At 62.5% G+C, this 13,498-nt stretch overlaps 1 protein-coding gene across 4 annotated transcripts; it reads left to right on the plus strand.

Annotated features, from left to right (window-relative positions):
- Positions 1–521: 521 nt before the first annotated feature.
- Positions 522–12,840, plus strand: PUF60 (poly(U) binding splicing factor 60). 4 transcript variants are annotated; one of them, XM_052651418.1, is made up of 12 exons: positions 522–718; positions 5,297–5,380; positions 7,553–7,648; positions 7,760–7,849; positions 8,701–8,751; positions 10,703–10,864; positions 10,935–11,027; positions 11,133–11,346; positions 11,436–11,626; positions 11,761–11,896; positions 12,085–12,320; positions 12,404–12,840. In XM_052651418.1, exons 1-12 carry the CDS (start codon positions 695–697, stop codon positions 12,701–12,703), a joined length of 1,677 nt encoding a protein of 558 aa, XP_052507378.1. In that variant the 5' UTR covers positions 522–694; the 3' UTR covers positions 12,704–12,840. The 4 variants fall into 4 exon arrangements, with proteins under 4 accessions (XP_052507378.1, XP_052507379.1, XP_052507376.1 ...); XM_052651419.1 differs by lacking the exon at positions 8,701–8,751; XM_052651416.1 differs by lacking the exon at positions 5,297–5,380 and having other exon boundaries at positions 562–718.
- The last annotated feature ends 658 nt before the right edge of the window (positions 12,841–13,498 follow it).

A 13,498-nucleotide genomic window follows, 5' to 3' on the forward strand; every position in this document is an offset into this window, starting at 1 on the left:
GGAACTTTATAGTTCAGAACAAAGGGGACTGAGTGCATACCATTCCCAGGGGATTGGTTCGGAAGCCTGTCTCTTGGGTTGCAGTTCTACAGACTGTTACGTCGGTGGCTCTAGGACGCTAAAATGCACTACTGTTTCCTGAACCATTTGGAAAGAGAAAATGCGACCGTAACAGGGAACACACCATGCATTGGTAGGCACATTCAGAGATACGATGCAAAGAGGCATTTCGAAATCTGAGTCCGAAAAAAGGCGATTCTTGGCCGCAGTTTTCAACCGCAGCTCTAGAGGGAATCCGGCCGTCTGTGCCCGGCCTCGGGGTTTTCCTGCAAAGACAGAGAAACCGAGCAGCGAAGGGAAAGCGGCCGCGAGAGGCGAAGGGAGGGGCGACCTAGGACGCTAACAGGCAGGCGGAGGGCGGTGCTGGCGGCGGGCGGCGGGCGGGGGCGGGGGCGGGGGCGCGCGCCCCCGCCCCGCCCCCGCCCCCGCCCCTTCCGCGCGCCCTTCCCGGAGCGTTAACTGTTCCTCCCCGCACCGGAAGCGCGTTCCTTTTTCCTTCCACGTCGCTGGGGAAAGGGCCTTTAATCGCGAGAGTTCCGTTCTCTTGAGAGCGCCTCCGCCGGCGCCTAGATCGCGCGAGACCGCGGAAGGAACCGAAGCGTGTGGCGCGCGCGGCGGCCGCGACGGGCACAAGATGGCGACGGCGACCATAGCGCTAGTAAGTGAGACCCCGGTGACCGCGGGCCGCCGCTCAGACCGCGGGAGCAGATTGTTGGCCCGGCCAGGGCGCCGAGGGTCCCTCGGAGACGTAGCGGCCGCTCCGGAGCCCAGCGCGAGCCTCTGCGGCCTTCGGTCGCGCGGGGCGGGGGCGGGGCGGGCGCGAGGGGAGGGGGCCGGCCTGCGGCCGCAGCTTCCGGCCCGCAGACTGCAACTTCCGGCAGCCGGCGCGGGAGCACCTGGCGTGGCTGTGACCCGCGGTGCGGCTGATGTTAATGGGGGTGGGGGGGCGGCCGTGCCGTGTGGCTAGCCGGGTCTCTTCGCGGTGAAGTCGGGCGGGGCCAGACGGTAGTCGTTCCCCTCTGCCGACGTTGTGAGCTTCTATCCCCGACTTGAAGGCGGAGCACCGTGGAACCGTGGCGTCTCCCCCTCCAGCGTGTAGGGGCCTCAGGGCGGGCCTGTAGGACGGGATCGGGCCTGGTGAGGAGGGAGGCCTTCGCTTCTTGAGTACACAGCTGTGAATGGGCTCTCTGCTGATGCCCAGCGGAGAAGAGGTCTCCAGCCAGCAGGGATTCCGTCCTGCAACCCCTACTCAGGAAGGGAAGACGAGGCCTCTCATTACATCTCTCGTTACACGTATCCTGAGCGGTTACATTGTCCCAAGCGCTATGCGAGGGCTTGGGAGAGCAGTAGGGAACAAGAGACAGTCTTGCCCTGTTCCGCCGTCTGCTGGGCACTGGAGACCAGTTTCCACTCAGGGTGCCTGAGGTGTTAGGGTGGTGCAGACATCTCTCCTGCCTTGCTTAGTGCTCAGCCGCATGGAGTGCTAAGCACGAATGGACAGCCTCTCCTCACACAGCACTTCCTTGGGGAAGTCTCTCTGCACTCTTCCTCCTCCCAGACTTGTGCCACTGAGTCGCCTCAGGGACCCTCACAGGGAACTTCATCCCTTTATTTACCTACCTCTCCCCAGCTCAGTCTAATGGATGGGGTTTGTTTGAGAGGCGTGTGGCTGGAGGTTGGACTGACGGGGGAGATCTGAGGGTCAGTGGGCGTACTTCGGCTGCCTCCCTCAGGCTCTGATGGCCAGAGAGAGGGTGAACCTGTCTCACTGGGGCAGAAGCTGACTCCCAGTGAGAAAGCGGCCCCAAGCTATGAGGGGCCCGGTGTGTGATTCTCAGATCTGGCTAACTTCACTGTCCTCTTTGTGCCATATCCTGCTTCCTGCTGAAGCCACAGGAGCAACCACCTTTGTGACAGGGGCATTAGAAGAGAGGTGAAGGTGGAGGCCTTGGTGACTGTCTAAGTTTTAAGATGATGGAAAGGGAGGCTTGAAGACAAGGACCAAAACTCCTGGGAAGGTGTAGAAGGAGCAGAGACCAGTGAGAGTGGAGGCCTCGTGTCCCCGAGCACTCCCAGACCTGCATCAGCACCACACCCCAACCTTGCTCAGGGGCGCCCAGCTCAGCTGTGGCACAGGGCCAGACCTGGTGGTGTCACAGTGGGGGTGGGTGTGCGCACTGGGACTGAACCTTGGAAGCTGGGCTTTTCAACAAGGGTCTTCACTGCCTGTCTGAATCCTCTTCAGGAGGTTAATGCTGCTGCTCCTAAGTCACTTCAGGCGTGTCTGACTCTGTGCGACCCCATAGACAGCAGCCCACCAGGCTCCTCTGTCCCTGGGATTCTCCAGACAAGGATACTGGAATGGGTTGCCATTTCCTTCACTGCATGCATGCATGTTAAGTCGCTTCAGTCATGTCCGACTCTGCCACTCTATGGACAGCAGCCCTCCAGGCTCTGTCCGCAGGATTCTCTAGGCAAGAATACTGGAGTGGGTTGCCATTTCCTTCTCCACAGGAGGTTAATGAATGTATGTTCATATGCATATACAAACTGTAAAGACCCAGACTTACCTTATCAGCTTGTGGGAATGAGGTTTAGTCTGTGGCCTCACACATTCCTCTTCTAACCTTTCGAATGAATAGGTTTCTAGAAGGGTCACCGGTTCCCTGCAGTGCTTCAGGGGCATAGCAAAGGCTTCTCCTCCGTCTCTTGGTCTGTGCCTGCTGAGGACTGCTGGTTTGCTGTCCTAAGCTGTGGCTTTGGCTCTTGCGGGAGGTGGGGTGAGTGGCGCTGGACTTGGCGGACAGTGATCTCTGGGGTAAGAACCCAGGAAGGTACAGAAGAGCCTCTTCTAACTTTGGTGTGCCTTCCCCCTGGTCACTGCAGAAACAGGCCACGGGCCCTTCCTCTGACACCTGGGCTCACTCCTCCTTGGGACCATGGTCCTAGGAGTTGCATCTGGCAAGAGCACTGGATTCCCTCACCTTCCCAGAGGTGAAGGTGCTTGTTTTTCTCCTGTGGGTCCCAGCCTGCCTGTCAGCTCACTGAGAAGCTCTCTGTGCTGCTGTGGCCTTAGGGCCCTCACACTCCCTCTCTCCCACCCTGTGCTTGGTTTTCTCCTTAGGGCTCGTGCTACAGAAGTAACCTCGTGTCGGGGCTGGCTAGCATGTCTCTTGTCTTGCATTTCGTGCATCCGCAGTGCCCCACACAGAACCTGCCCGCGCTGTAGATAGCATGGTGCCACGTGAAGGGGACGACCAGATGGGAGGCAGCGTCCTGCACAAGTCCTGTTGTGGGGACTTGACTCTGGATGTTTTAATAACACACACACAAAAAATCACTGAAACCTGTGGATCACTGGCTGTGTGCAGGAATTAATTTGCCTTACGTATTGTATATGGAGTTGGCCAGAGTTGGCCACTCGCTGAATCTTCCTGCCTGCCCCAGGAGACAGGCCTGACGAGCCTGAAGCCTGGAGGCATTAAGTAATTACTTGAATTTTTCTGGTTTTCTAATGGAAATGATCCTTTTGCCCTGGGCTATTGATTAGTGGCAGTGCAGGGGTTTGGGCCCCAGAATCTTGGGGCTGCACTGCACCCCACCCCACCACACACACCGTGTACAGCCCGCACTACACACACCCTCCCCCACCCCACACATCCGCCAGAGGGAGTTTGCACCCCTTGAGGCACTGCTGCCTGGTGCTGGGGTGCTTTGTGACTGTGGCCTGCTGTAATCACGGCTGGAGGATAGTGTAAGACTAGCTGTAATGATGAAGGGCAGTTTACTCTGAGCTTTCTTAGTGTCTGCTTAGAATAGAGCCCTAGGCTCTGTGGGATGAATTCCCTGGGATCGGCTGTCCTTTGTGAGTCCCAGGTGGACTGAATTTCCCTGCGAAGCCTCTTTTGAGCCATCTCTGGTCTCAGCACTGTCCTGGTTCCTGTTGGCTGCTGCACTTATTTGGGTGAGTGGGAAATCATCTGTACATGTGCCCTCAAGTTGATCTAATTCACAGAGGTCAAGAGGTTGGATTACATGCCCAGACCTGAAGTTACCTCTTGTTGGGGTTTTGTGAGGCAGCCTCTGCTCTGGTGTGTTCTGGGGACTGCCAGGGCACTTGGAGGAAAGCCAGACCCTCTCCCCAGATGCCAAGCACCCACTGGGTAGCACCTCTATCAGAAGGGCCCCCGTTTCCTTTCTCTCTCACTGGAGCATGGTTTCATGGCTTACAGCAGTGATCCGATTTCAGAGGGGTTCCAGGGAAGGAGCAGCGCTGGGTTGGCCACAGCTTCCACGCCCACTGGCCACATCTCTAGTGCAGTCAGGCTTGTGCTGCTGTCTTTCCTGAGGCTGGAGCACCTGAGACATGCTCTGGCCAGGTCAGCCCAGCCTTTCTTTGGCTTTGTGCTTGGCGCCTTGAGGGTGGGCAGGGCTGTCGCCTGTGTCCTAGATGTGTGTGGGTCTCACGCTTGAGTTGGGAGTGGGTTCCTGCTGTGTGGTTTCTGAGATGGTGGCGAAGTCTCAGGGCCCTTCCACTAAGACCCTCACTTCCATGATGTTGCCCACCTTCTTCCATTGGGCTGGCTTCACACCAAGTTCTCCTTGGCCCCTTGAGATGTGGCCAAACTGTCACTTGCCCTGAGTTAGACAGCCCTGGACAGTGTGCAGGGGATGGGAGCATAGGGGAGGCCTACAGAGGCAGCCCCGCAGCCCGGCCTGCCAGTCAGAGCCATCCATCTTCAGGAGGGGCCTCGGGACCGAGACTGAGGTGTGGGCTGGCCCAGTGTGTGTGCAGGCTGCTAGCGAGGTGCCTCTGTCCACCTCTGGAGGGGAGAGGGCCATCGGTGGTCCTGGTTGTCTTTTCCTGTGTGGCCAGAGGGCTGCTCTTGACCCAGGAGCGAGTGCCTTTTGTTGAGCGGGGGGCAGGAGCACAGCTCAGCTCTCCACACTGTCTCTTTCTGAGGACTTACTGCCAGCCTGGGGCTGCCCCAGCCTCTGCTCTGGTTTCTCCCGGCCAGCCCCTTGGGCCTGGGCCCTGGGCAGCGGCAGGTGTGCTGGAGGAGCGGAGCGGGCAGGGCGAGGCGTGGAGGGGCAGCTGCAGGAAGGCCCGGGGCCAGGTCAGAGCTGGCTCCTTGCTGGTTCTCGCAGAGCCCAGCTCTTAACCAGGGAAGACGAGCGAGGGCCCGGGCGGCTGGGTCTTGTGAATGTTGTCACATCGTCTCCTTCCTGCCTGCAGCAGGTCAATGGCCAGCAAGGAGGGGGGTCCGAGCCGGCGGCGGCGGCAGTGGTGGCAGCGGGAGACAAATGGAAACCTCCACAGGTACTGCCCTTAAGCGTTCTTGCCCTCAGGCCCGCCCGCCTGCCCGCCCGCCCGCCCGCCTGCCCGCCTGCCTGCCTGCCTGCGCGTCCCTGGGCCCAGAGAGACCTGGCTGGGGGTGGGAGTGGGAGGAGCCCCAGGGACTCTGCCTTCTGGGCAGAGACCCTGCCTTGCCCCCTTGCCACCCAGCCTCCCTCCTGGCTCCAGCCGCCTCCGCTCTGCATCCACTTGGTGTCCTCGCCTCACGTGTCTTCAGATCCCGGGCAGATGGTGGCTGTGGTCAGGTGGGCCCGAACCTTGGGTGATGCGTGCCTTTCACTGCTGGTGTCATACAGGAGGGTGGACGTGTCGTTCAGAATGTGCAGGGTGGTGTTAAGAGCCAGAAATAGAGTTTCCCTTCAGATCTCTAAGTAAAATATGAACGCGGACCCCCGTGCAGGTCAGAGCACAGGTCTGGGGCCTCGACTTCAGAGTTGGCCTGGAGGGTCTCAGCCAGTGCTGATCGCCAGACCCGTGGGGTGGGGGTGGAGGGCTGGACCTTGCTGTCCTCGGATAAGAAGGTTCTTTATGCTTCTGCATGACAGTGCCTGCCTCCAGAGGGCTGGGCAGGGCCTCAGCAGAGTGGCCTGTGGGCTGTTGGGGCCGGGTGCCCAGCATGCCTGGGGAGGGCTGTGGTATGCAGCCTGGATCCTGGGAAGCTATGAGGGCTGAAGCTGATGAGCAGGGGGGCCAGGGTGTCCCTCTAGCCAGCCCTTCCCGACCCTGGCTGGCTGTGTAGCCAGCCATTGGTTGTTAGGAGAAGGGCTTTTTGTTTCTCAAGACAAAGAGGAGATTGAGAAGTTTCTGAGGGGCTGAGGGGGGCTGGCATTGATCACCATGGTGACGGCCTGCTCTGGAGCCGTGGCCCCGGCCCTCGTCCTCTTTCCCACTGAGAAGAACTGGGCTCAGGGCCGGCGGGCAGGCCGAGAGGACCGCCGTGCAGGGGCCAGACCGCACTGCCAGAGGAGGGGCTGCCAGGGCTTCCCGCCCTTCGACCCTGTGCTAGAGACGTAGCACTGCAGCTGCTCAGGAGGGTGCTTCTTGGGGTCTGGGTCGCCAGCCCCTTCCTGCCGCCTTTGTGCCTCTCTTTGTGGTTGCCCGGCACTCCTGTGCTGGGGGCCTGCCTCTCGTCCCTGCTGTTCCTCTTGAGGCTTCATGCTGGGGTTGGAGAATCCCCACTCAGGACGGTTGCTGGCCACCCAGCGCCTGGTGACTAGACAGGTGTGCTCCGAGCCTCTGCACACACGCTCCTGCCACTCCCACGGCTGTGTCCTTCCCCTGCCAGCAGCTTAGAAATGCCTTGCAGTAGGGGGCATGCCCGCACTCCTCGTAGCACCCGCCCTGGCCCACAGCGGGCTGGGCCTGCCACTGCCGGAACATCTCCTCGTTCCTGTGCTCGCCCAGCGTGTTGGCGGGTGTCTGTTTCTGTTCCCTCACGGTGGGCCTGTTTCTGGCTTCTCTTGCCAGGGTGCTAAGCACAGCCCAGGGAGAAGTTTGGTGAGGTGGTCTGGGAGAGCAAGTCCAGGTCTCCGGATGGTGTGCAGGGATGGGGGGCCACCACCTGCAGCTGTGCTGGGAGGGCGGCGCCTCCCAGACTTGCTCTTTTGAGTGGTCCCTAGAACTGGTCCTGAGTAGGGAAGCCAAGTCTGTGGCCGTGAGATGATGCTGGGGGCTTGGGTGCCAGGCAGCCCAAGAGCAGGGCATCCCAGAACATCCAGAGAGCCCTGGCCCTCCCTTTGTCTGGGAGGCCAGTGCCAGCCAGCTCTCCTGTGCAACTTGAGCCGGAGGTTCTGGGGTCGGGCTTGTCATGAGGGCTGGGCTCCTCTCACTGCTCATTGCTTGTCTTGGTGACTCCAGAGGGGCCTGGGTCCTGCAGCTGCTCTGGGTGGGCCAAGGGCCCCAGCGTGCCTGTCTGTTTTGGTGTGTATCTTAGCAGTGGGTCTTGGAGGAGACAGGTTTGGGACAGCCACTGGGCTGTTGGATCCATGTCTGCCCCAGGCAGGAGATAGTCCGTCCCTGGGGACGGGCTGAGCTGCAGGCCTTGCGCAGTGGTCGGGCAGAGGGCAGGGTGGGCCTGGGGCCACAGGAGGGCCGTCGGGGACTTGCTCTCAGCCATATCCCTGCTCCCATCTGCAGGGGACAGACTCCATCAAGATGGAGAACGGGCAGGGCACAGCCGCGAAGCTGGGACTGCCTCCCTTGACGCCCGAGCAGCAGGAGGCCCTCCAGAAGGTGAGCGCGTCCCTCCTGGGGCTCCACTGCAGGGGACCCCTTCGAGGGTGGAGGAAGGCCCGTCTCCCCACAGGCGGGCCCCCCAGTGCTCCTCACTGCCTTCTCTTGCAGGCCAAGAAGTACGCCATGGAGCAGAGCATCAAGAGCGTGCTGGTGAAGCAGACCATCGCCCACCAGCAGCAGCAGCTTACCAACCTGCAGGTGAGCCACCCTCCCGCCTGCCACCCCGCCACCGCTCTCCTACTCTCGTGCCTGCGGCCATCCCCGCGAGGTGTTGTGGTGCTCCGTTTCTCGAGGACTCCTTGGGACCCCCGGGTTCCTCCCTAAGGCACGAGTGGCCCAGCCCTACCCACCTGTTGAGAGCCCACGGCCCCTGCCAACCCTCTTCTGTAGCCCTGCGCCCCCGCCCTTCCCTAGTAGGCTCCTCTTCTCGGACTTCAGACTGTGGCCTTGGGTCACCCCCAAGCCGTGTGCCCGGCTGCGAGGCTGATGGTGTAGCCCCGAGGGGCGTTTCTCCCCACCCCCACGGCCTCGGATAAGAGCGGTCAGGCCCCCGCCCCTGCAGTGAGTCCAGTCCAGCGGCTCGGGGCCCAGGATTGAGAGGACAGGCTGGACACGCCTCCCCAGGGCCCTGCTCTAGGGTTGTGGCCAGAGGCGGCCGTGGCCGTGGGGGAAGAGGACAGGGTGAAGCCGACAGGCCTGGGCCTCGAGCCTCCCGCACCCCGCCCAGCCCGCAAAACGTTCACGCTGCGGGGGTGCCTGGCTCTTGACTGTGCTCCGTCCGCTCTTCCCCTCCCTCCCCCTCCTCCTCCTCCTGCTCCTCCCCCTTCCTTCTTGCCCCTGCCGGCCAGGCTGCGGGGCGGGGCACCTGGGGCTCTGAGGCCCCCCTGGGCAGGTGCCGGTGGCCGGCCAGGTGCCCGGCAGTGTGGGAAGGCAGGCGGGCCTCCTGGCAGGGCGGGGACTCCGGGCCTTGCCGCTGTCTGCGTGAGGTGTGACGAGAGCGGAGACTGCTCGGCTCCAACAGACTGAACTCTGTCTTTACTGTCTTTCAGATGGCAGCAGTGACAATGGGCTTTGGAGATCCTCTCTCACCTTTGCAATCGGTCAATAGACATGCTCACTTCTTCCGGGGCTCATGTCCTTAGTCAGGGCTAGAGGGGGGCAGTGCGCCCATGTGCTGGGGACCTTGCTCCCCGTGGCCGGCCCTGCCCGCCAGCTCAGGACGCGCGCAGCAGAGCGCCAGGCGCGGCGGGGCCAGTGGTGTGGGGGGCACCCACCCCGGGACCGCCCCTGGGGAGGCCTGCATCTGCTCTGAGGGCCCGCCTTAAAACTAACCGGCCAGGTAACTGCAGAGGGCAGCCGGCCAGGAGGGCAGCTGCCCGCGCCAGGCCCTCCGCACCCGTGCCGCCTGCACACATCGGGTGTGCCACCAGGCCTCCAGCTCCTCCGGGCTCCAGGCTGCTCGGGCTCCTGGCTGGGGTCAGGCGCCCGAGGAGAGAAGGGTCTTAACTCACGGCCCCCTCAAACCCTGGAGGGGGGACGGAGGGAGGTGGGTGGGGGTTGGGGGGACCCAAGTGAAGGAGAGAGGGAAGGAGCAGGATTGGGCCATGCCCTGGCTGTCAGCAAGGGGCGGAGTCCATGCGGGCAGGGAGCAGGCGGTGGCCGTGGCCCTGGCTGCTGTCAGCAGAGGAGTGTGGGGAGGAGGTGCCCCTCCCACTCCCAGAGGCAGGCTGAGGAGGAGGCCAGGCCCCCCTGGGAGTCTGAGGGGGAAACGTGGCCTTCCCGGGGGCCGTCCCTGGGTGTGAGTTCTCACGGGGGACACGCGGTCCTGTCCTCGGGGGCCAGACAGACCCCGTGTCCTCTCTAGGGAGTGTCTGTCTGTGGGAGCAGGTCAGGCAGGGGCCTCTGGGCACCCCACTGTTGGGGAGCCCACACTGAAGAGGAGACATGCTCCTGTCCTGGAGAACTTTGACCCCAGGGGCAGCTGGTCTCACATCTGGGGCATCTGGCGCGAGAGGGGACCTAAATGTTGGGGATGGGGGCAGTCCTTGATCTCAACAGGAAGCCTGTGGCCTCTTTGTTGGGAGCATAGTTTGAGGAGGGGGTCCTATCTGGGGAACATGAGCCTTATTTTTAGGCTCCTCTTGGTGGGATGTGGGGGCCTGGCCAGTACTAGACCAGCTGGCATATCTGAAGAAAGAAGCTGGTCTCTGGTTATGGGGAACCTCAGGAGGGTGTGGGGGTCCCCCGCTGAGGGGCTGGAGCCAGGGCCCATCTCCTTGGCCTGCCCTGGGCCTGTGGTCTCCTCCCAGTGCCCCATGGCGAGTGGCTCTGGGGCGCTGCCCGCGAGGCCTGTTGTCTGAGGTGGCCGGGTGGGAGTGTCTCCTCAAGCGACTGGGGGCCCCAGCATGGAGGCGGTGGCGCCCGCCCGCGCGGACCCCGGGGCGTCTCCTCTTGGTGGCTCTGCTCCCTCGTGATGCTCCCAGGGACCAGCAGCCCTTCCTATGAGGGTCCAAGGCGCTGGGGCTGCGCGAGCGGTGCTGCCAGTCTTCTCTCGGGGGAGTCCCTGACCGGGCTCCTTACCTCCTCCCCGGGGTCTCTTCTGGGCAGTAGCTGCCCTGTCTTTGTCCCCTCTCTTGCCTCACACCAGCATCCCTGCAGCCTGGCGGCTCCCCCTTCCCTCTCTATCTGAGCGCATGGCCAGGACCCTGGGAGGACCTCCCAGCCCACCCAGGTGCCCGGCCCCAGAGTGGAGGGCTTGCAGCCCTGCCTTCCGACCAGCTGTCAGCCGTGCTGTCAGTCCGCCCGGGGCCTGGGTGGGCCAGGGTGTGTCCACTTGCTGCCTTCAGGCCTGACTCTCCTTCCTGGGCTGGGGTCTTGCCGACCCCCGCCACCCTGACTGCAGGGGCGGATCCTGCACCACACCACCGCGTGGGGAGCCCTCCCCACAGCGGAGCAGGAAGGGGAGGGGTGGGCCAGGAGGGGAAGGGGCTGCCCAGTGTCTCGCCACCCCTCACAGGCCAGTGGCTCTGTCTCCCCTTGTTCCTGCTCCAGATGGCGGCTCAGCGGCAGCGGGCACTGGCCATCATGTGCCGGGTCTATGTGGGCTCCATCTACTACGAGCTGGGGGAGGACACCATCCGCCAGGCATTCGCCCCCTTTGGGCCCATCAAGAGCATCGACATGTCCTGGGACTCTGTCACCATGAAGCACAAGGTGAGGGTCGGTCTGCTACCTCGCCCCGGCCCTGCACTCTCCTGGTCTAACTGCACGTTCCTATATCCAGGGCTTTGCGTTTGTGGAGTATGAGGTCCCAGAAGCCGCCCAGCTGGCCTTGGAGCAGATGAATTCCGTGATGCTGGGAGGCAGGAACATCAAGGTGAGGGCTGGGGAGGGGACCTTGGGGCCATTGTGCAGCGTGTTCTGTGTCCGGACAGCCAACCTAGACTGACTGGGGGCTCTTTGTCTCCTGTCTCTCCCGCAGGTGGGCAGACCCAGCAACATAGGGCAGGCGCAGCCCATCATAGACCAGCTGGCTGAGGAGGCGCGAGCCTTCAACCGCATCTACGTGGCTTCCGTGCACCAGGACCTCTCGGATGATGACATCAAGAGCGTGTTTGAGGCCTTTGGCAAGATCAAATCCTGCACACTGGCTCGGGACCCCACGACTGGCAAGCACAAGGGCTATGGCTTCATTGGTGAGTTTGGGAAGGTGGGGGTGGGGTGAAGCCCCCTCCCCCCACACCCCAGCCCCAAGGCTGGCCCTCACTGCACTCCTGCTCTGCAGAATATGAGAAAGCCCAATCGTCCCAGGATGCCGTGTCTTCCATGAACCTTTTTGACCTGGGGGGCCAGTACTTGCGGGTGGGCAAGGCTGTCACACCCCCCATGCCCCTGCTTACACCGGCCACACCTGGAGGCCTCCCGCCGGCTGCTGCCGTGGCCGCAGCTGCAGCCACAGCCAAGATTACAGCTCAGGTAAGGATTGGTGCCATTGTGTGGTTCAGTAGTAGGCACTGGGACCACTGGTCCTATGGGGACTGGCCCTTTTAGTGGTCTTGAGTGGAGGCAGCCAGATCTGGGACTAAGCACGGTGGTCTTCTTGGTTGCAGGAAGCAGTGGCTGGAGCAGCGGTACTGGGTACCCTAGCCACTCCTGGACTGGTGTCCCCTGCACTGACTCTGGCCCAGCCCCTGGGGGCTCTACCCCAGGCTGTCATGGCTGCCCAGGCCCCAGGAGTCATCACAGGTGAGCCTGGGTGGGTCAAGGTTTCCCTCCTTCCACTGCTGCTCTTCTGGGCTTGATGCCTTCAGCTGTCCTTAACGAGCTTCTTCGCCCCCGGGGCCCCCTGTGCCCCAGGGCAGTTCAGCTATGCTCCTTCCTGGGAATGGAGGGAGGTGGGGGAAGTGACTGCTGACTTGGTGGGTTTGCTGCAGGTGTGACCCCGGCCCGGCCTCCCATTCCGGTCACCATCCCCTCTGTGGGTGTGGTGAATCCCATCCTGGCCAGCCCTCCAACGCTTGGTCTCCTGGAGCCCAAGAAGGAGAAGGAGGAGGAGGAGCTGTTTCCTGAGTCGGAGCGACCAGAGATGCTGAGTGAGCAGGAGCACATGAGCATCTCAGGAAGTAGCGCCCGCCACATGGTGATGCAAAAGCTCCTCCGCAAGCAGGAGGTGGGCCACCGGGGTCGGTGGGGCGGGGCAGGGTGGGCCGGGGCTGTCCAGCCAACCACAGCTCTCAGCTGTCCCCCCCACAGTCCACAGTGATGGTTCTGCGCAACATGGTGGACCCCAAGGACATCGACGATGACCTGGAAGGGGAGGTGACCGAGGAGTGTGGCAAGTTCGGTGCTGTCAACCGTGTCATCATCTACCAAGAGAAGCAGGGCGAGGAGGAGGACGCGGAGATCATTGTCAAGATTTTTGTGGAGTTTTCTGTAGCCTCTGAGACTCACAAGGCCATCCAGGCCCTCAATGGGCGCTGGTTTGCTGGCCGCAAGGTGGTGGCTGAAGTGTATGACCAGGAGCGTTTTGATAACAGTGACCTCTCTGCATGACCTCGGCCCCATTCCCTGGACTCGCACTTTTTCCTTGTTTCCTCTGGGTTTTATAGAGTGATTCAATGGTATCTCGGGCCCGGCTGCCCAGCCTGTGGATAAAGGTGCAGGTGCTGCTGGCCCTGACCGTCCCTGACTGACAGTGGTCTTGTGCTTATTGGCTCCCGGGGCGGGGGTGCAGGTGCGGGGCTGGGCGAGCACCCAGGAAGCGCAGAGGCAGTGAGCCTTGGCGGTCAGAGACCTGAACACCGCAAGGAATGCATTTGCCGGGGTCAGCAGGAGCTGCTTGGTTCTTTGGTGCCCGCACGGGGTGGCCATGAACAGTAGGGGTGGCCTTCCTGCTGTGCAGGGCTCTACTATCACATGCTCAGGTAGTGTTGGCAAGAAGGCTGACCCAGAGAGTCTCCGAAGTCCTGGGACACGCAGTCCAATAGGCAAATAAATACGAGCACAGCCTGGGCCTGTCGCCCTACCCTCGGGGAGCCACGTCCCCGTGGGAGGGGCAGCAGGCGGGATCTCTGGGTCGTGAGGCTAAGGCGGGGACGGGGGGCGGTGGGGAGGTGCAGGGCGGTGCTGGAGGAAAGGCAGGAAACCTAGCCTCTGGTTAGGGCGCTGGCCGTAGGGAGCGCAGGTTTTGAGCGGACTTCAGCTCCCACGGTTCCTTGCGCCAGGGGCGACTCGAGCTTCCCGACAGGCTGTGCGCGGGGCCGCTACGGGTACTCAGAGGCACCGGCGCCGCAGGGCCTTGTGGGGGTTGCAGTTCGGGGCGGCGAGGGCGGGCCTCGGCTTCCCGGC

The sequence above is a fragment of the Budorcas taxicolor genome, chromosome 14 (genome assembly GCF_023091745.1).
Source record: "Budorcas taxicolor isolate Tak-1 chromosome 14, Takin1.1, whole genome shotgun sequence".
Taxonomy (NCBI): Eukaryota; Metazoa; Chordata; class Mammalia; order Artiodactyla; family Bovidae; genus Budorcas; species Budorcas taxicolor.